This window comes from Arvicola amphibius, chromosome 5, assembly GCF_903992535.2.
Source record: "Arvicola amphibius chromosome 5, mArvAmp1.2, whole genome shotgun sequence".
NCBI lineage: Eukaryota > Metazoa > Chordata > Mammalia > Rodentia > Cricetidae > Arvicola > Arvicola amphibius.
This window is the reverse complement of record NC_052051.1, coordinates 136,971,138-136,992,371: the sequence shown is the minus strand read 5'-3', so window position 1 is coordinate 136,992,371 and position 21,234 is coordinate 136,971,138. Positions and strand designations below refer to the sequence as shown.

Below are 21,234 nucleotides of genomic sequence, written 5' to 3'. Positions count from 1 at the left end.
GTTTGGTGTGCTGCTTTTAGACTCCTCTACTCTGTTTTTCTTGCAGGTGTTTTGAACTAAAATCAAGGGTCAGATTTGTTCTTTGGCACTAACGGCAGCACAACAATGGGGCCACGAAAGAAAAGTGTGAAAATGTGTCTGATGGACGAAGAGATCCCAGAAGAAACGATAGCAGAGGAAACGAAGGACTACATGAATCAGCTGTCACATGAAGTGCTTTGTCATATTTTTAGGTGAGACTATTTGGTTCACTTTTATGTACCTGAAAAGTAAAGCTAAGAGCAAACTTGTTTTATAAAACTTTTGTTTTTCCTTTAGATTTATTTTACTCTATATGCATTGGTGTTTTGCTGACATGTTTGTCTTGTGCCATGTAGCATGTATGTCTGTGTACCATGTGTGTGCCTGGTGCCCATGAAGTCCGAAGAGGGTGTTGGATTCCCCAAGTCGGGAGTTGCAGATGATGTGTGCTATTGGAGGGCATCAAACCTGAGTCTTGTAAAAACAGCAAGTGCTCTTAGCTGTTGAGCCATTTCCCAGCCTCCAAACAATTTTAAAATTACTATTTTTTACTTAGCTTCGTTATTATAACCATTAATTAAAGCAAGAAGGAAAATGTTTTATTTCTTTTCGCTCTTTTTCTTTTCAAGTTTTATTTGTAGGCTCCTAAAATGTTTATCAGAGGACTCCTGTTGTGATGGTGTAATGATTACTTAACGTGTTTTTGAGACAAAAAAGTTGGTTTCCCTTAAAAGAAACCTTTTCTTTGTTGACTCAAAATGCACTTACATACTTTTATAATATGGTTTTTTATTAACTTATGAAAAATTAGGTCTCGTTTATGCTATTTTTCAAATAAAATATTATTGGTGTGCACCCATCCCCTGCCTCTCCCCACCCCACTTTCTATGTGCCCTTTCAACAATCACATCTACCATAGAAAAACATACATTTCTCCCTAGAAAAAGTTTGATATAAAACAGTCTTGATTTATTTTTTTAAAGTTGGTCAGGGCTTATAAAACTAACTCAGGCAAATATTTTTGGATAACAGTAAAATTATTGGAAAGCTGGTGGTGATACATGCCTTTAATCCCAGCACTTGGGAGACAGATACAGGCGGATCTCAGTGAGATTTAGAACAGCCAGGACTGTTACACAGAGAAACCCTGTCTTGAAAATCCAATATATATACATATATGATAGAAAACTTGATTTAAAAAGCAAGCAGTGTTTTTTTTTTCATTGTATAGATAATGTGTAGTCTTGTATTTTCTGAAAATTGCTTTAAGTTCTAGAGGGCTAGTTAGGTTATTGCTAGCAATAATGTTTTTTGGTGAAAATTTAATTTGACTTTAATCTCTTTATTTAAATAGCTTTGAAGAAGGGCCAGTGGTAAGAAAACAATGCAGTAGAAAAATACTGAGCATCCATGCATAGACTTTTCTCTTAGAATTACCATGCTTTTTAGGGATTAGAATCAGCTGCAATGATTGTCATTGTTGCTCTTCCCACTTAGCCAGCTGTAGGAACTTTTGAGGCTTAGCTTTTCTGAGGCAGTTCCTCTGCTTTTAAAGTGGCATAATAATAGCACCTACCTGCTGAGTGCGGATTCCAGCAGACCATGGACTTTGAGAATAATTTAGTTATGGAGCTTGTCATGTGGGTAGAATTAAAGGAACCAGTCAAGTGTGTTGAAGATTCATCTAGGAGACTGGTGGCAGCAGAAAGCAGCCCTGCAGCTGGTGCCTCCTTGCCACAGTAGCTGTTAGCTAGAGGACCAGGGGCAGGATGACACAGAGGAGAAAAAAGAAACTGGGCAAAGGTTGTGTGGCAGAAAGGAGCAGCCTTTTAATGCAGTTGTGACCCAGTCCCCACTGAGTAAAACATGGCTTCCACTCGACAGTTAGGTGAGTGTGGAGGACTCCAAAGAGACAAAGATGAGGTGTCCTGCTATTTAAAGGTACATACGTGTTGTTACTAGAAACAAGCTAGAAACAGGTTAGTTGTGACTTCAGGAAGGAGATAAGAAGATTGGGAAGAGAGAGGGCATCACAGGGAAGACTTGAGCCACACTGCTGTAACCTCGTGCTTATGTGCTTGTTGGTGGAGAAACAGGCGTTTCAGGGAGCAGTGATAGTTGAGTGGGAGCAGCAGGGACCGTGCTCTGACACTGACACGTCGGCTGTGTTCCAATCTCCGCTCTTTCGCTGCCATCTTCCTTCTCTTGCCAGTGTACCTAAAAATGTACAGAGGTTTTTTGTTATCTTCTTTGTGTCATTTTTGCTTTCTGGTATGCTTATTTTTAAATGTTTTTTTGTCCCTGAAAACTTATGGGAAGCATAGCAGGTTTTATCAGCTATCACATGGAAGGAGCTCAGCACTGTTTGGTACTTGAGTATTTGCTGACTTACCTGTATTTACTCAAAAGCCAGAAGGGGCTGGAGACTTGGTTTAGTCAGTGGTTAAGAGCACTTGTTGCTCTTGCTGAGGGTACAGATTCGATTCCTAGCCTCTACATGATACCTCACAACCATCTTAATTCTAGTCTCAAAGGATCCAACACCCTCTTCTGACCTCCAAGTTCACCAGGGTGCATACCGTGTATATATATACATGCAGGCAAAACATTTATACACATAAAATAATAAATCTAAAAATGATAAGCTGAATGACCTTACACCTTGAGGTGCTGCTGATGTTCCTAAGACCTCACATCATTTAAAGGGTGGGGGCCTGGTAGAGGGAGGGGAACTGCATGCATCCTTGATTAATATTTCTTTCCATTACAAAGGTACCTCCCCCTGCAGGATATCATGTGCATGGAATGTCTCTCTCGGAAGCTAAAGGAAGCAGTTACTCTGTATCTGAGAGTTGTCAGAGTGGTGGATCTCTGTGCAGGCCGGTGGTGGGAATATATGCCAAGTGGTAAGTAGACAGAGCTTTAAGGTGCATTTGTACCCTGTCAGAACAAATAAAAATGGCTCCGCAGAATGTGACACCTTCTTAAAAAGTGTTTGTTTGCTTGTTTGTTTGTTTTGGTGACCAGTTTATGACTAGAAAATTGAAAACAGGAGGGACTGTTTGGAGGGGAGGGAGAAAGTGGGTCCAGCAGGAGAAAGGGGAACAAAAAATGGTGGGGAAATCCATGATACGCATGTATGAAGCAAAAGAAGCCCTTAGTTTGTATCCTTGTTAAAATAACAATAAAAAGGACTGCCTTCTTTTAACAGTAGTCTGTTAATTACTGTGCTCTGCTGTTGCTTTTTAATTAGAGTCTTTTAAAATCATGCTTTTAAAAAATCATATTCAGAATGTAAGACTTTGAACATGGATTGAAGCTGAGGCAGACAAACTCCTTAACAGCATCAAAACATCAGCAAAATCCTTACAGAAGCACAAAGGTGGAAGGCTGAAGAGCTGCCTTGTTGTGCCCTCCTGGACAGACAGAACAGACTACCTCTAGAGTGCTGGAGTGTGCAGTTTGTGGTGCTGTCCTTTCAGGATTCCCGCGGAACTCTCGCCGTTCATACACAGCAGTTAGCAGCATATGCAGTCTTGAAAAGACCATTGCAGTGCCAGGATAGTACTTAGCTTCAAGGAGACAAACACAGTTGTCATAGTTACTTAGGAAGCAGTATGAAGGGAAAGTGTTCATCTAATTCTAGACAGTTATGGTTTGTAGTTGGCAAGAAATCAGTCAAGGCAGCATGAGAACAGTGACGTCATGCTGTGATAGATTTGCTTTACCAGGGCCTGAAAGCAGGATTCTGGAAGATAGCATAGCTCCTGTGTGCGCCAAGCTTAGCATTAACACCGTGGCACTTACCACATTAGGGAAAAATCTGTGTGCGCATGGCCAATTTTCAGACTGCAATAAATACCGGAGAGTACAAAACTTATCATTTCTCCAGCGAATTTAAGAAAATGGAAGCTTACAGACTGTAGCCTAGGTGAAGAGTACATTAAATGTGTGTAATGATCCACTGGCTTATTCTCTGGAGTTGAAGCCCTGAATCATTTTTTTAAGACCAGGTCTGCCGGGCGGTGGTGGTGCACGCCTTTAATCCCAGCACTCGGGAGGCAGAGGCAGACGGATCTCTGTGAGTTCGAGGCCAGCCTGGTCTACAAGAGCTAGTTCCAGGACAGGCTCCAAAGCCACAGAGAAACTCTGTCTCGAAAAACCAAAAAAAAAAAAAAAAAAGACCAGGTTTCACTGTGTAGCCTTGGCTGTGGAACTCACTATGTAGGCGACTCACCTTAAATTCAGAGACTCAGCTATATCTTCCCCAGGTGTTGAAATTAAAAGCATGTGCCACCATAACCAACCAAAGCCCTAAATCTTGATAGACGTACCTGATGACTCATACCCATGATCTCTTTGGAGTCACATCCTATCTCAATTAACTTTCCCTATTTATGATGGTTATAGTCTGTAAAAAGAAGCCGACGTTCATGGTGCTCACATTAGGTTTTGAATTCTAGCATTGCTGATTGGTTCTTCACTTTTTTCGTTTGTATATGAGCTGCTAACCTACCTTATCTATTATGTTGTTAGAAATGAGAAACATATAAAACAGTTAATTTTTAATGGTTTAGCCAGTAAGCACTATAAAAGAATAATGGTCACTTACTATTCACTTTGTTGTTGAAACCAACTTGCTTGTAGGCCAGGCTGGTTTTAAACTTACTATGGAAGTGGACTGAGGTTGACATTGAATTTTTGGCCCTTCCTGCCTCTACCTTCCGTTGCTGGAGTTACAGGCTACACCACCATGCCTGGCTCACTATTTACCTTTGTGATTCTGTAGTTAGCAACTCTGGATTAGCCCTGTACAGGTATAACAAGTAACTTCAGTACTTTGGCTTAGTTGGAAAGTTAATATTTTGTTATCAGCTAGCAGACTGTTGGCTTTCACACACCTCCCAGGGCCTCAGTAATAGAAAGTATGTCCTGCCTGTCTCCATGTGTATTCAGCCAGTAGCTCCTGCTGTGAAAGTTTGCATCTTGTCAATTCCTGCTACAGAGCACACTTGGCCTCCCAGATACATAGTTTCTCACCATCTCAGCATCTCCCCACATTCAATTGTTCTTGTTTTCTTAGCCAGCTTCCTTCTGTCTTTTGGGTTTTGTTTGTTTTGTTTTGTTTTGTTTTTGAACTGTCAGAAGTAATGGGGAGTAACAGTTAAACATGTAAGAGAGTAATTGCCAGGAAATGGTTAGAATAGGATGAACTCAGTTTGGAATGGCATTTAGATGAAACATTGAATTTCTTAAAGGTGAGGATTGTATCCTATTTTTACTTTTAGTGTTCTGCAGAACCCTGAAGGTTTTCTAGAATAGCAGCTATGGAGGAGTTGAAGAGACTGGGTGGTAATGTGATGAGTAGTCCCTTACCATCCTCCCATCCAGAAGTCGACGTTATCTAGGTTAAATATGTGTTGTTAGGACACAGTAGATGAAAAACCTTAGTTGTAAAGTATGCTAAGCATGCAGTGGATTCTTGCGAAAGTCGAACGCTTGACTCATTTTTCATGTAATGAGACTAGTGTACATATCATCTTCTGTTGTAAAGTTTACTCAGCTGTAACATTAGCTTTATAGAACTTTATCAAAGGACCCTTTTCTGTTTGAGTATTTGTTGGATCTTACAAGTAAACATTTACGGATGAATGATATCCCTGTTCTAAGTGCCTCTGACCTTCTCAGGCTTCACAGATTCCAGTTTCCTCACTCTTTTGAAGAAGATGCCAGATGTTGAACAGCTGTATGGCCTTCACCCTAGATACCTCGAGAGGCGAAGAGTGAGGGGCCATGAGGCTTTCAGCATTCCAGGAGTCCTAGAAGCTTTGCAAGCATGCCCAAACTTGGTGGTAAGTGTACCTGGTGGAGCATTTTAACTGGCTGGTTGACGAAACGGTGGCTTAGAGGACTGTGGAACCTGTTCACTCACATGCAGACTGCATGCTTAACAGACTTTGTCTTAAGTTGCATTGCATAGTCAGCATCTTGTACAGAAAGAGACACTTTGGATGTGAAATGAAAGCCTTCCTTATGCTTGCCATGGTGCTATTTTCTAGGGTGTAGAAACATCTCATTTGGAGTTGGTAGAATCCATTTGGACATATATGCCGCATGTTCATATTTTGGGGAAATTTCGTAATCGTAACGGAGCATTTCCAATTCCTCCTGAAAATAAACTGAAAATCCCCATAGGAGCCAAAATCCAAACTTTGCATTTAGTTGGTGAGTACCTGCTTTCTGGTTCACTTGTCATGCCTTATAACACTGTGTAAGTGAGTAGTCACTGAAACAGTTATGACATTTTAAAGATTGTGTTATTGATTGGCTGTAGAAAAAGAAGTGCTTGTGAGATTTGTTTGAAAGCTCAGATTTTCCATTAGTTAAAGATCTCTTTCAAGGGAAAATGTTACATTGCCTTTCAAGCAGTCTATTGCCATGTTGAAGACAGTTGTGAAGGTTTTATCTTTTTGTGTTTTTCCATTGAACTAGAATCCTGCCCTTACTCTGATTTTGCTCTTTAGAGGTGGGATCTCTTATATAACTTTTGGAGAGGAGGAATTTTATTTAATTTGCTATGTTAACATGTATGATTTGTGTTTGCCACGGTGCACATGTGGAGGTTAAAGAAAAAGTGTATATAGTTAGTTCTCTCTTTCCTTTTTTTTTTTTTTTTTTTTTTAACCAGACAGGGTTTCTCTAGTTTTAGAGCCTGTCCTGGAACTAGCTCTTGTAGATTTGTAGATCAGGCTGGCCTCAAACTCACAGAGACCCATCCTGCCTCTGACTCCCGAGTGTTGGGATTAAGGGCATGAGCCACCGCCGCCGCCCCCCCAGCTTCCCTTTCCATTTTTAAGTGGGCTCCATGGATGGAATTTGGGTCACCAAGCTTGCATGGCAAGTGCCTTTTCTGCAAGACAAGTGCTTTTCAACAGTAAGCCATGGGCAGTGTTTTACTGTGCTGTGTGGCACTCATTCTAGCTACTGAAACTAAGGAGCTACACTTTTAAAATTTATTTAAATTCCTTTTTATTAAACAAACGAGTCAGGATCTTCTATGTAGCTCAGACTGACCATGACTTTTGTTTTCCCAGCTCCTGAGTATTGGCATTACAGGTGCACACTACCATGCCCAGTTAATTTACTTACATTTAAACAGGCAGACATAGCTAGTGCCTATTAAACCTCAGTCTAGAACATAAGACCCTCAGTAATTATTAGTTTTCCTCTTTAAGTAAAACAATTGCCATGTTCTCCAATGAAATGAACATTCTGCCTCTTACCATTTTTCTCTAAAAAGATGGTGATGGAGTGGTCTTCTCCAGAAATTCTTTTATTTCCATCATTACATTGTACTTTGTCCGTGTGTATGCTCTTTAAAATTACGTCATCGTAATTTCAACAAGGGCAGATATTTTATCAAGTTTAACTTTTCATCTTTGTCTTAGTCTGCTAAGACACTTTTGAGGGACCCTTATTATACAGCCTGACACTTTATTTATTTACTTATTTTCTTATTTATTTATTTTGAGGCAGAGTGTTATGTAGCTCAAGGTGGCCTCAAATTCACTAGATAGCTAAGGATGGCTCTGAATTTTTTTATCCTTGTGCCTTTACTTCCCAAGTGCTTGGATTATGCATATACTAAATGCTCAGTTTTATGTGGTGTCAGACAAAGATGAAATCCAGGTAGGTCTTTGTGCATGCTAGGCAAGTACTCTTGTCTTATGGCTGAGCCATATCCTCAGCCAAAATATTTTCAGTTTTATACTTTATTAATATTTTAATATTTATGTTTTACTTTTTAGTTTATTTTTTATTTTTCTATTAATGTTTATATTAAATATATGCTATATTCCAATAATTACTCCAGATATTGGAGGTATTCTAAGGATATAGAAGTTTCTAAAACAGGTTAGATAGTCGTAGGACGACCAGAGGATAATATGGAACAGGACTTAAGTCCTTCCATGGCTGTGGAAGGACAGTAAAGACTGTAGTATAAGTCTGAGCAAGGATTTGGACATTTGGATTTTTAGTTTGTAAAGAGGTTCTACTTCTGCAATATCTGAAATTTATAATGTAACCTTAAGGTAGAAGATTTTTATATCTTTACATTTTCTATAGTGCCTGCACCAGTTAATTGCAGATATAAGTATTTGCTAAGTTTCACTGAAATGAGTTAGTTATGGCTCATAGCTTTGTACTAACTCTATGGTGGTAATGTGAAGAAATGTACATTATTCTTTGTTTATAGGCTGCATTTGGCAAAAAATAGGATTGAGCATCAGATAACTGTCTTTGGATCTTTCTGACCTTGCCCTTTGACCCTCATACCAGCCAGAAGTAGCGCCTTCGTGGTAGACATTAAGTTTAATTTGTAAATTTTTTGCTTTTTGGTCTGATTTTCTTCCTTTGGTTTTATCCCCATTTTATTTCCTGTTTGTTGCTGTATGGTGTGTTTACATAGTAAAACTGAAGTACACTACAGTTTGGAGAAGACGGGTTAAGGAATAATCCATGTAAGTGATAGTAGGGTGTTCTTCAGTTTATCTTCCGAAGAACCAACCAGTTTTAAGTTCTGTGGCTTTGCTTTCTTTAGCTATTCTTGTTAGGAGTCTAGAGAATAAAGTGGCATTGTGTTACTTTTTTCAGCTACTGTCTGTTAGATGCCCTCACCCTCAACCCTTAGATTTTTCTCAGAGGCTTTGGATTGTTAGAGCACATTTCTGAAGCGGCCTCCTTCCATTTAGGATTTACAAGTTAGCAGTCTTTTTCTTCTTCCACGTCTGTTGATATCTCCCTAGTACACACCCTTCCCCTTTTCCAGATTGAGTTCTCTGTGGACATGAGTCATCAGAGGCATAAAATATCCTTAACATTTTGAGGCATTAAAATAAATAGCTGTCAGATTTTGTTCTCAAGGCTGTGCTAGCTTATTCTACATATTTATAAATGCTTAAGATTCTTATATATTGTAGAAATGACTTCAAGGTGTGTTTTGAATGTGTTGTCACCACCCATAATACAAATCTTAGCTTTAGCTGAGAGATTTGTCTTTCTTACTGATAGGGCAGCAGTGGCCATTGGCCGCCATACAGTATTTACGTAACTCACCTCCATCATTACAGCTGTGCTTTCAGAAATTTACTTTTACTTTGCATCCTATAAGATATGGCTGTTAGTTGTGTGTTTTAAATACAGAAATAGATTTTAAGTCACATTCTTTATAATACAGTTTCCGTCTTTACTACCTGTTTACCAAATTTGATGGACTTTAGTTATGTCATAGATAAGCTCGAAGGATAGATTATCAATTGAAAACTGGATTCTTGAACATGCTGTACAGAGAGTGCTGATTGTTTTTGTCATGTTCTTGTTCTTTTGTGTGTGTGCTCAGGGGTCAATGTTCCTGAAATCCCCTGCATCCCGATGCTAAGGCACCTGTACATGAAGTGGGTGAGACTCACTAAGCCACAGCCATTTAAAGATTTTCTTTGCATCAGCTTGAGAACCTTTGTCATGAGGAACTGCGCAGGTAATGCTATACAGTTATGCTTGAATTAAGCATACGCTTTTCTAAAAATGTCCTGGCAGACTCTACATCTGAAAGTATGTTATTACTGTCTACATTTCATGACTTACACATCTTGGGAATGCATATCTTTTGTTTTGTGGACAGTAGAAACACAATCAACCTTAGCGAACAACAAAAACCATGACTGTCTTGTGTTTTATATACGCTCAGGTTTCAGTCCATCGAATTCAATAGATTTTGTCTTTTTAGCCTCTGATTTCCTAAACATTATGAACAGTTATTCCACCTTAAGCTTTGTTTTTATGATGTTATGCAACTGAACAGAGCCCTTAGTACCCAGTCTGCTGATGGCATTGTTAAAGGGTGTTTCCCCCTCCCTTGGCTCCTTTCTGACCGTCTTCCTGGCCATATCTACCTCTTTACTGCCCACAAAGATGTGTGGCTTCCCCTGAGGTTGCCTTCGGTTACTCTTTGTTACCCTGAGATGCATGCGTCATTTCAGCTTTTCAGGGTCTGTTTTTCCTGACATCCCTCTCTCTCTTCTCTTTTTTCCTTTTTATTGAGTGTGGTATGTATTACTTTGGTACTTCATATATTTGGCCTTTTTATCCTTTCGGAATGAGTTATATGCTGCCTCTTCTCTGGAGGAAGTCTTTCCGAGTATCTAACACACTACTGGACATAGATACTGAAATGATAGAGCAGCTCATTTGAGTGAAGGAACAAATTTTCCTCTAGATTTTTTTCCCATTATTTTGAAATGAAAATTATTGAAACTTAAGTGTATTTTAAAAACATTGAATATCTCAACATGGTTTTTGAAAGATTCTTGTGCTGAATAAGTGTATGGTTAGCAGACTTGCCCTTTGACTTAGTAAAGCACAGGGCACTGACAGTCACCAATAGTTTGTCTCTCTTTTCAACACAGGAGGTTTATAGAAAAATTTTATATTTGAAATAATTTATTAAATTAAGATTTATTGTTACTTTTTCTAGGACCTACAAATTCCTTGAAATATGTGCCCTTGGTAACCGGTTTGGCATCTGCCCGGAACTTGGAACACTTGGAAATGGTCCGAGTCCCTTTCCTGGGAGGTCTCATCCAACATGTGGTTGAAGACAGCTGGAGATCAGGTATTGGATTCCCTTAGTTACAAAACAGTTTTTTGTTTTTTTTTTTTTTTGGTTTTTCTAGACAGGGTTTCTCTGTAGCTTTGGAGCCTGTCCTGGAACTAGCTCTTGTAGACCAGGCTGGTCTCGAACTCACAGAGATCTGCCTGCCTCTGCCTCCCGAGTGCTGGGATTAAAGGCGTGCGCCACTGCCGCCTGGCTACAAAACAGTTTTTAAAATTAGCTTTTATTTCTTTGAAGCTTTGTTTAGATGCTTCTTATCCTCTTAATTTTTAAAAAACAATGCTTATGTAGTTGGCTGTCTTTGCTTTCTTTATGGTGTATTTGAGGATGATTCACATTCATGAGCACAGGCTAATACTCTTTGCCTTTTTATGCATGTAAACCTCAGGAGAGACAGAAGAGTGATAAGGCTGGTTTTCTGTTTTGTTACTTGCTACGTGGTAAATAGGTAATATCTTTTGTTATATTTGAGCTCTTTCTTAGAACGGCTGACCCAGTTTCATTGCCCTTTGAGAAGTGGTTCTAGACTCGGACGTCTTAGGTCTCTAGACGAGCTCAGGCTTTAGTAATGCTGATGTGTCTGGTATTTATTATTATAGAGTATAGATGTTCATCATGCCTGATACCTTGACATTAGATTCATCTGCCACATGACATCTCTTGAAAGAAAAAGTACTTACTCATAACATCCCTTAGATGCAGGGATGCAGGATGCTAATCATTTCATTGGTAAGGAAAAAAATTAACCAAGACGATTAGTAATTAAAACTAGAAACATAGTTAATATAAATTATTAATAAAGCAAGTTGGGAAAAAAAGTAAAATGAAAAATAATAAAATGGAAAATCCTCCAGTAACATCAATAACATAGAGATGTGGTTAATCATGTTGAAGACTCTTTGTCACCTAATTAAGTCAGTGATGAGTTCCCTGCATTGCATTAAATCATAGATGGGAATAGGTTCCCTCCAGACCACCATCATTACTTTTATTTTATTTTAATGAACAAGATAAAAGTCAAGAATAAAGAAGATCACAGCATCTGTTAGAGAGAAGGCCTGAAGAGAGTGGCCAGGATGATCTCAAAGGGCATGATTAAGAGTGAAAAGGCACTCTGTGTGCAGAGTAGGAAGAACTCTTGAGTGCAGATCTCTAACAGTTTGCTTGCATTAAGAATGTGTAAGGAATTCTTGAAATTAAGAAAAAAAAAGCAGGTATCCTAGTTGGAAAAATGGGAAAGGACTGGTAACAAAAGCCTTCACATAGGTAGGAGTTTTATCCATATAACTGATAAACATGAAAAAATGTAGATGGAACGGTGGGCTGCGTCCCGCCACCCGGCTAGCTTTATACCCAAAATAATTACACGGAAACTGTATTCTTTTAAACACTGTCTGGCCCATTAGTTTCAGCCTCTTATTGGCTAATTTCTCACATCTTGCTTTAACCCATATTTAGTAATCTGTGTAGCACCACGAGATGGTCGCTTACCAGGAGAGATCTTAAACTGCGTCTGTCTTGGAGAGGAGAGGCACGGCGACTGCCTATGGTGACTGCCTGAAGCGTCTGCCTTCTCTCTCCCAGCATCCTGTTCTGTCTACTTTGCCCACCTATGTTCTGACCTATTGGGCCAAGCAGTTTCTTTATTAATTAACCAATGAAAGTCCTCCATCAAAAAAAAAATGATAAAATTTGGCAGGACTTGGAAGTACAAATTAAAGTTATAGTGTGCCACACAAGCACTGACCTGACCAATATGAAAAACAGTAGTGTTGGCCAGGTTGTACACCAGCAAGACAATGCTGAGCATTTAAGTTGATAGAAGCTCTTGGAAATGTTGGTAGACATTATCTGCTAACATTGATCGTTCATATAAGCTTTAAACCCAACAGAAAAGAATGCATGTTTATTCAGAAATACATGGGAGATTGTTTATAGGAGCATTGTTGCTAAAAGGCCAAGTGGGACACTCAAACCTCAATACTCTATAGGATAGATAATGAAAATGTGGCATATTCACAAACTGTTCTACACAATGCAAAGGAACAGACTGAGAGCCACCAACAGCAATGTGGATAAATCACATGACAGTGTTTAGTCAAAGAGGCCAGACGCAAAAGTTTATATACTTGGTAATTTGTGTTCAAGCAGAATTCATTGATCTGTACATTAATGATTTTTGTCTGCTGCTCTTCCCTTTTGGTACGTAGTTACGCCTTTCAAAAACAAAATAAAAGAAAGGAAAAATGGCTCTGAAGGTAAAGTGCTTAGCATACAGACAAGCTGGACCTGACTCAACAGTCAGGCTTATGGCACACAGGCAACATGCATCTGTACCACAGTGCTAGGTGATGGAAGCAGGCAGGTGGGTGGCCAGCCAATGTAGCCAGATGGCACGGTCTAGTTTCGTGAGAGATTTGTCTTAAAACATAAGATTTAAAAGGAAATAAACATCTGGCCACCACATGGGCGTGTGCACCAGTATACATACACACACACACACACACACACACACACACACACACACACACACACACAACAAAGTTTGAAAAATTTAAACATGAAAATGAATTGAAGTAGTACTGTCTTGTTCATGATACACTGGAGGTTCAGGATTTGGCCAAGAAACATCAATCCTTCTGCACTTCCCTCATGAGTTTCAGCATTTTCTTTGTCTTGAAGTGTTCCGATGCTCCAAGTGTGTTTTCTGAGTGAGTATCTGTTTGGGGCAAATAACTACTAGGAATAATTCTCCTGGAGGTAATTTGGTTGCAAAAGCAAAGCATTTCCTTTTAAACAAGTAATTATCTCCTTTACCAGAAGTTCCGAGGTCAGAGAAATAATTGTTTTTATTCCTTTTGTCTTTACCCAGGAGGTTTTAGAAATCTGCACACTATTGTTTTAGGAGCTTGCAAGAATGCCCTGGAAGTAGATCTCGGTTACCTCATCATCACTGCTGCCCGTAGGTATGTTTTGTCTTCACCTTACGGTTTTTGTTCGAGAATTAGAAGTTTTAGAAAAAGTTGGGGTTAATGTAACTATAAATATTTGTGTATAATGATCATGTCTCATTTGGATTTAAAATCTAAATTAAGTAGCAGGTGACTCGTCTTCTTCATGTTTGTTTAAATGTAGAACTGGAGCCATTTGAGCTGCATTCTGGGTAGGTCAGCTCTAGAAGGGTGTATGGTATCACAGCACAGGAAATCAGTACATGAGTGTAGCATGAATAGAAGTTGGTGGCCCTCTCTGGAAGCATTTTCCATCTGTACTTCGTTTCCTGAAATGTTTTAGCTGATAAACTTTAGAAACATGTCTTAAATTGGCTTTTGCAACGTTGGACCTCCATATCTTTTAATGTGTCTTCATATCACTTTATACTGCATTTGCTATTTCCCACCTCTCAGAGGTCTACCTCTACTTACTTCTTTTTCCTTATGTTGAATTTTTCTATCAGTTTATTAAAAGTTTTTACCAGTAGAATGTTAATTATGAATAAAACAAAGGTGTTTAATTTAGTATTTTTATATACCACAGAAGTATATCTTTATTAAAATGAAGCATTAATGCTAACATAAGAAAAATGTCAGATACTCTTCTCTGATACCAGATATACTCTATTACACTTTCGTTTTTATTACTCCACGTGTGTGTATGCATGTGCACACCACAACATGCATATGAAAGTCAGAGGACAAAACGTTGGGTAGACAATTCCCACCTTCCATTGTGGGTTCTTCAAATCGAGCTCAGGTAACCTAGGTTGTCGTTGTCAGGCCCGCATAGCAAGTGCTCCCCATGGCCACCCACCAGCTCGACACTCTCCCCATCATGCCAATGTAGTTCTAGGGAAGAAAGAAAAGGTCCTCCCAGGCTGTAGGATTCATTGTTGCTGATTGCATAGCTTAGGGCCCTGCTCATGCGAGGCTACACTTGAGAAGGGGTGGGGGGCGGCTGGGACTTATTGCTGGCTGTTTGGGTTTTAATGGAAATGGGAAAGTTGTTGATACCTGTGGTAACTTTAGTAAAAGTATAAACTGTTACTGAGCTCTGTTATCAGGAAGAATCCAATTCAGTGTTTCAACAATTTTTTCTGTTTGTAGGTTACATGAAGTTCGCATCCAGCCTTCTTTAACCAAAGATGGTGTCTTTTCTGCCCTAAAGATGGCAGAATTGGAGTTTCCACAGTTTGAAACCCTGCACCTGGGATACGTAGATGAGTTCTTGTTGCAGAGTAAGACATGATGTTTCATTCCATGGATTTGCTGAGGGAAACATGCTTGATAGACTGAACTCTGGATATTGTATGCCTTTATTTTCCTGAGCGTGAGCTGACCTGACGTCTTAAGTGCTTGCTTGTCTCAGATGTGCGGACTTCCTCTGCCACCGGCGTCTGCTAGCACGCTGTTAGGAGCGCAGTGGTGGGCGCTGCGCCAAGACCAGTGTCTAGGTTCGCGGTTGTTTCCTCTTCACTGCCCACGCGTCTTTCCGGTTCTGCTTCATTTTTTCCACAGAATGTCACTCAGTTCCATTTGTTGAATTTCATCTGTCACAGTTCTTGAAGCTTTTGATGGTCTCCTCAGATGAGGCCCCATTCTTTGCTCATATTTTGCATTTCCATAATAAGCCTGCTGGGATTCTGAACTTTGCAGATACTGTAGCACTCAGTGGTTAGTATTCATTTTATGGTAATTGCTGCTGGCTTGATAACATTTGGGGTATGCATTTACAATTAGGAACTCATGCCTTGGGATTGAATTTAAGCCAGTCAAATTCATTATTCAAACTGTTTTCCCATGGGGCATTTGTAAGATAGGGAAGAAAATTTTCGCCAATGTGTTTTCATTTTGTCAAGAATTAATTTGTTTCTCGGATAATTTATAAAAGTTTTTGAGCATCCACTGTCATACTAGATGTTTTTTGTGTCCTTTGGCTCTAATTTTCATTACAGAACATAGAAAGTTATAAATGCTATTGACTGAGACAAGCATAGGACAGTCCTGTGCAAAAAAAAAAAAAAGATTCCCTTCCTCGTTCATTTCAGGATATGTCACAGCATTGCTTTTAATTCTTTTCCTTCTTCATCATTGAGGTTCTCGTTTGTATAAGTGCAGAATTCTTTAAAAGAATAATAAATCAAAACACCCATTTTTAGACACTACTGTAATCTGTGTAGCTTGGAAACTCTCAGGTTTTATCAGCATAGCATTAGGAGGCTAAGATGGTTTCGTAGAAAATTAACTCTTCCCTTATCTTGGTTTTCTGGTTATGAAAGAAACTGCTATCCTCTTTTTTTGTAGTATCTGTGTTCAGAAGTCCTCATGTCAGAATCTGGTCTTTCTAAAAGCCCATAATGTAGCAACTTCCCTACCTTCACAGTGTCCACCTTGAGCTCTTCTCAAGGGTTGGGCTACACTCTCCCTCTCCAGGGATAGGCGGGTGCTTCTTGTGTCTATACCAGTTACTCTTCTTTGTGTTTCTTCCCCTCACCACACATTCTCAGTAGGATGTAAATGCTACTTGACTACCATTAGTTCATACTTTCTAAGCAGTTTGTTTCAGTTTCTTTCATATTTAGTAGGTTCTTGGTGTTGGCTTTTTTACAGTGCACTCCCTTCTAGACTGTTCAACATGTTCATATATGGACTCTGCTTCTCCAAAGATTGCCAGGGATTCTGTTTCAGGATCAGTTATGTACCCTATGAGAGACTACCCTAAGTGGGATAAACACTAGGGCACTAGCTCCGTGGGTGCAGTGCTCACCAGGCAAGCATGAGGACCTGAGTTCAGATCCCCAGAGCCCACATGAAACAGGATGTGCTAACTTGCATCTAAGAATTCCATCTCTAAAGCCAGCTTTCCTTTGACAATGTACGAAGTGGAGTCAGGAGATTCCCTGGATTTCTTAGGACAGCACGCCTGGCATTGTATGGTGAACAAGAGCTCCTATCTTAAATAATGTGGAAGATAAGGATCTACAGCAGGGGTTGCCCTCTGACCTCCACATGAGCACAGTGGCACACTTGTGTTCTTTTGTCTCAGTCTGCCTTCTTAGTAGTTCACATCTTGAAGCATGAAGGTGAAGGACTGGTAAAATTGGAGTCATTTCTCTTTTGCCTGGCAGAATCGGTGAATAGAAACATCACCTTTGTCCTCTAGCACTTAATAAGATTGTCAGGGCCAGATCGGGTGATGAATGTTCTGAAAAGTGGATGCTGTGTATTAGGAATAAAGGTTGCTGGGATTCAGTGACCTAAGGATACTTGGAGAAGGATTTGTTGTCTCAGAGCTTTATGTGAAGGTGATCAGGATATAAAACTCAGCAATATAGACTTTAATATAGAACTCTAGAGAGAGGGAATTGAGAGTTGTCTATTGTTAGTCATGAGCTTGTATACGATACTTAAGTACTTCCCTACTTTTCTCTTGATTGGCTCTGAGGAGACATTGGAAAAATGATAAATTTTTCTCTAGCCAAGTTTGGGTTAGAGGAAGGAGAATCAGAAGATCAAGGTCATCCTTTGCTACGTAACAAAATGGACACCATCCTAGGCAATGTGAGACTATCTCAAAAAAAAAAAAGGATAAATTCATTTATAGCAATTTCTAACACTTAAGGTATTTATTTAGTAAGTAGTAGTAGTTTTTTACCATTAGCTGTCCTGTAAGCTTAAAACAAAGAAAAGGAATGGAAATGAATTTTTGATGACATCATCAGGATTTTAAAAATTTTGGCCAGTAGAAAAACTTAGGAGCAGTAATGGGTTACCCTAAAGGCTGGTCATAGGACATGCATTTGTCATTTTACAGTGGAGCATTTATGTGGACAGCACCTAATAAATAGGGTCAGTTCAAGATTTTGCTCATCATAAGAGAATAAGTAATCTTAAAGTCCAAAGAGCAGCAAATGACTTCTACAAGAAATGCCTGCAAATACCGATGTTGGACAGTAATAGAGAGCACAAACTATATGGAGAATAAAATTGGCGAACTTGGGGTAGATTGATTGGTTAACACATATTCCAAGCAAAAAATGTACATTGCTCTATTGTTCAAAAACAGTTTCACCAAGAGCAATTGAGTTTTTGTTTGTTTTTTGTTTGTTTGTAGGGTTGTTGCGTTAATTTCAAGGACTATAAGGTTTATGGATGTGTATCTGTGTATGTTTCTCTTAGATTGCTAGTACTATCTAACACACGGAGGATGATACAGCTTAACTAACCTCCTTCAGAGAGCTTTTATGTTTAAGTTAACTCTCCTGAAGTGTGAGGACCCGCCATTCGGAGGAGAGAATGATGATATGTAAGAGTTGAAGTATGGTTGCCAGTGGCATGATTTAGGATAACGTAACACCCTCAACCTCCACTCCACATTGTGACCTGGCCAGTGACGTGTCTGAGTTAGAGTCAGTCCAGGGTAGACAGCTTTTCACCTGTATTACGGGTTCTAAAATAAAATCTGATCCTAGTTTTCCATGGCCACACTATACTTTAAAAACTCGCTCCTTACAACATGAAAGAGTTCCAGATTATGGTTTTGTTTTCCTTTTTAAAAGATAAATTAAAGTGTTATAGTTGTACAAACCAATACATCTCAAAGTTAGTCTTTTTCTTCTTTCTAATCAGTTTCATATTATTTATTTCCTATTATTTATCCTTTGACTGTTAGACATAAATTCTCTTGGTATGAGAATGCTACCATATATTCAGAACAGACTTTAAACCTGAAGTCAGCCTGATGATGGCTGAAACAGAACAGATTAATCACGTGGAATGATAAGATACAAAATTGGCAACACTCCATGGCACTGAGACTTTAAAATTGATTTCTTTCTAGGCAGAATGGCTAATGCAGATTTGGTGAAGTATGGTTTGGCAGATGTGGTAGAAAATCCTGGTATCATCACTGATATAGGAATGAAGGCAGTCAATGAAGTTTTTTCCTGTATCAAATATCTGGCCATTTATAACTGTCCTCATCTTCACAACCCATACAATTGGATCTCAGGTACAGTAAACTTGACAATAACGCTATGTTTTCTGGTAGTGAAATATGTCTTTTTTATGTGATATTGTATTCCTAATGTAGATTTTATATACATATACTTTATGTGGTTGTTCATATAAGTTTTGAGGACCATCATTCAATGAGTTGGAAATATAATCAGTATCTCCTTCAATTTTTAAAGCTCTTAGCTTAGAAGTTTGCAGTGCCCCAGTTACAGATTTAAGTACCGTGATCTTCGCGTGCACTTTGCGCATGCAATTAAAACTAAGAGTCTCTGCCCAGAACCTAGGATATTATTGTTGATTCCTTTGAATTACCTTCAGAGTGGCACATTATCTGAAAGGAAAAAGTAGGGGCATATTTCTAAAAACCTTACTTACATGACTTATTAAACACTAACCTGAAATTAAAGCTTTGGTTGACCAGAAGTCCTATTCCTTTTAGCTTGTCCTGCCTATCCCATCTCAAATATAGAAGTGACTTTTATGCTTGATATTTTTCCTTATGGCACATCATTTTCTCCTATGAAAAAATTTAATGCCATTTATTTTAAAGGTCTTTAACTCTCTGTATTCACAAAACTTTAAGTAGATTACCAGTTAGCGGATAAGGTTTTTGTGATACCTACTTTAACCAAACACCCTTGCAAATACCTACTGAACCCTTGACCTCTACTGTCAGAACAATTGCCAAGGATCTGCACCTCCTTGCAGAGCTGCCCTCAGGACTGTTCAGAGCCCTCGAGCCTCTTCTGAGATTGCTTGCCAGAATGTACATACCTTACCTATCTGTGGCCCAGATGAACCAACATGTTACTGGAAATTAGGAATTTTAATATATAGCAGGTATAGATCACTTTTAAAAAATAACATTTATTGGGTTTTTGGTTTGTTTTTCTTAAATACAGAAGAGTTTAAAGAAGAAAACAAAAAATGGCTTATAATCCCATCACTCAGAACTCCTGTTAACACTTAAATTAAAGTAATACATGCACTTGATAAATTTCAGACAGTACAGAAAGGTACAAAATGAAAAGTCTCCTCTTCTCAAGGTAACCGTCATCAACAGTTTCTTATATATTCTTCTGGACAAATTATTTTGTGCATATTACATCCTATACCTATATAGCATTTAAAGTGATTTTTATTCAGAAGACTCTTCCTGTGTTTACACTGTCCTGTGCCTTAGTTTGCATACAAAGTATGTTCAGGAGAGCAGTCCATCTCAGCAAGCCTATAGCTCTCCTCATTCTGCCAAAGTAGGTGCATCTGTTCAGCTAAGTAAATGTGCCATGCTTGCTTTCCCCAGTGTCCTGTTGCTGAAAGGACGTAGGCTGATAGAAAGTGACATTTCAGTCAGGGCCACCTTAGCTTCATGTCAGTGTTTACTGGGCCATGTATTTCTCACAGTGAAATTAGCTATGGAACATCATAATAGGCAGTTATCAAGTCTTAAAGACTATGAAATAAGGGGAAAATTACTCAAAAAGAGAGGATTGGAAAGACTTTTGTGATCTGTAGCAAAAATTCATGAGTTGCCTGGGGACAGTGCCGAGTAAACACTTGTTGTGTTGTTTCAACAGACCATTCTAGATGGACACGGCTGGTTGATATCAACCTCGTGCGGTGCCATGCTTTGAAGCTGGATTCTTTCGGTCAGTTTATTGAATTATTGCCCAGCCTGGAGTTTATTTCCCTGGACCAGATGTTCCGTGAGCCACCCAAGGTGAATCACAGTTAAGAGAACTTTTTGGGGTTTTTTTGTTTGTTTTGTTGTGTTTCAGTCTGGATACAGGGAAGAAAGCAAAACAACCTGTCATGTTTATTTCTTAATAAATATGCCTTTCTGCTGTTATAGTTGTATTTTTAAATTCTATCTTCAGTGAAGGTGTGGCATTTATAGCATTGGATGGCCTCTTGTTATCAGTGTGTGTTAAGGGGTCTTCAGGGAAGGAAAGTAAAAGTTAGGCTGCTGCCTGTTTTGTAAGTTAAAGGTAAGGTAGAGGAGACGTTAGGGCACAGTGTTTTCCCAGAGCACTTAGATTAGTCCGCAGAAGCTCAAGTCTAAGGCTAGGAATTCATTTTGGAAATGTTTTACATCGCTGCCATCTCCTATTAAGTTATATCTTGAACAATCCAATGTTGTTCCGTTGTACAAAATGTTATTTTTAAACTGCCTCACCAGTAGAACAGTATTCATGGTAATCTCTGCTGCTGTGGTTTCTCCTCACTGCTGAAACAGTTCATTATGGTGGGGAAAACATAGAATCTGTTTTTGGTTCCCAGCTAAGCCACTTATTGGTCATGTGCTGTCACACATCTCTTTTTCCCAGTGTGGACCTGATATTTGCAAATCAGGCTAGTAATGCTTTGTCTTGCTTGAAGTGTGTGAGCTTTGAATGAGATCTTTTCCACATATTTGAAAGCATTTCTTAAGTTGTACTTTTAAATACTCGTCCTTATGGAAGGATGAAACGAAGAGTTGTTAATGAAGTGTCCCAACCCAAACTAATAAGCACATGGTTTGTTTTTGCC

General features: G+C 39.0%; 1 protein-coding gene across 3 annotated transcripts in view; it reads left to right on the top strand.

Annotated features, from left to right (window-relative positions):
* Fbxo38 (F-box protein 38) overlaps positions 1-21,234 on the top strand; it is a 46,183-nt gene that overhangs the window by 8,148 nt on the left and 16,801 nt on the right. For all 3 annotated transcript variants that reach the window (XM_038330351.2, XM_038330350.1, XM_038330349.2), the window contains exons 2-11: positions 47-233; positions 2,794-2,927; positions 5,710-5,873; positions 6,081-6,246; positions 9,422-9,559; positions 10,556-10,693; positions 13,566-13,659; positions 14,797-14,927; positions 18,530-18,700; positions 20,283-20,425. In XM_038330351.2, coding sequence (XP_038186279.1) covers positions 106-233; positions 2,794-2,927; positions 5,710-5,873; positions 6,081-6,246; positions 9,422-9,559; positions 10,556-10,693; positions 13,566-13,659; positions 14,797-14,927; positions 18,530-18,700; positions 20,283-20,425 — 1,407 coding nt within the window. In that variant the 5' untranslated portion in view covers positions 47-105. The remainder of the gene's footprint in view (positions 1-46; positions 234-2,793; positions 2,928-5,709; positions 5,874-6,080; positions 6,247-9,421; positions 9,560-10,555; positions 10,694-13,565; positions 13,660-14,796; positions 14,928-18,529; positions 18,701-20,282; positions 20,426-21,234) is intronic.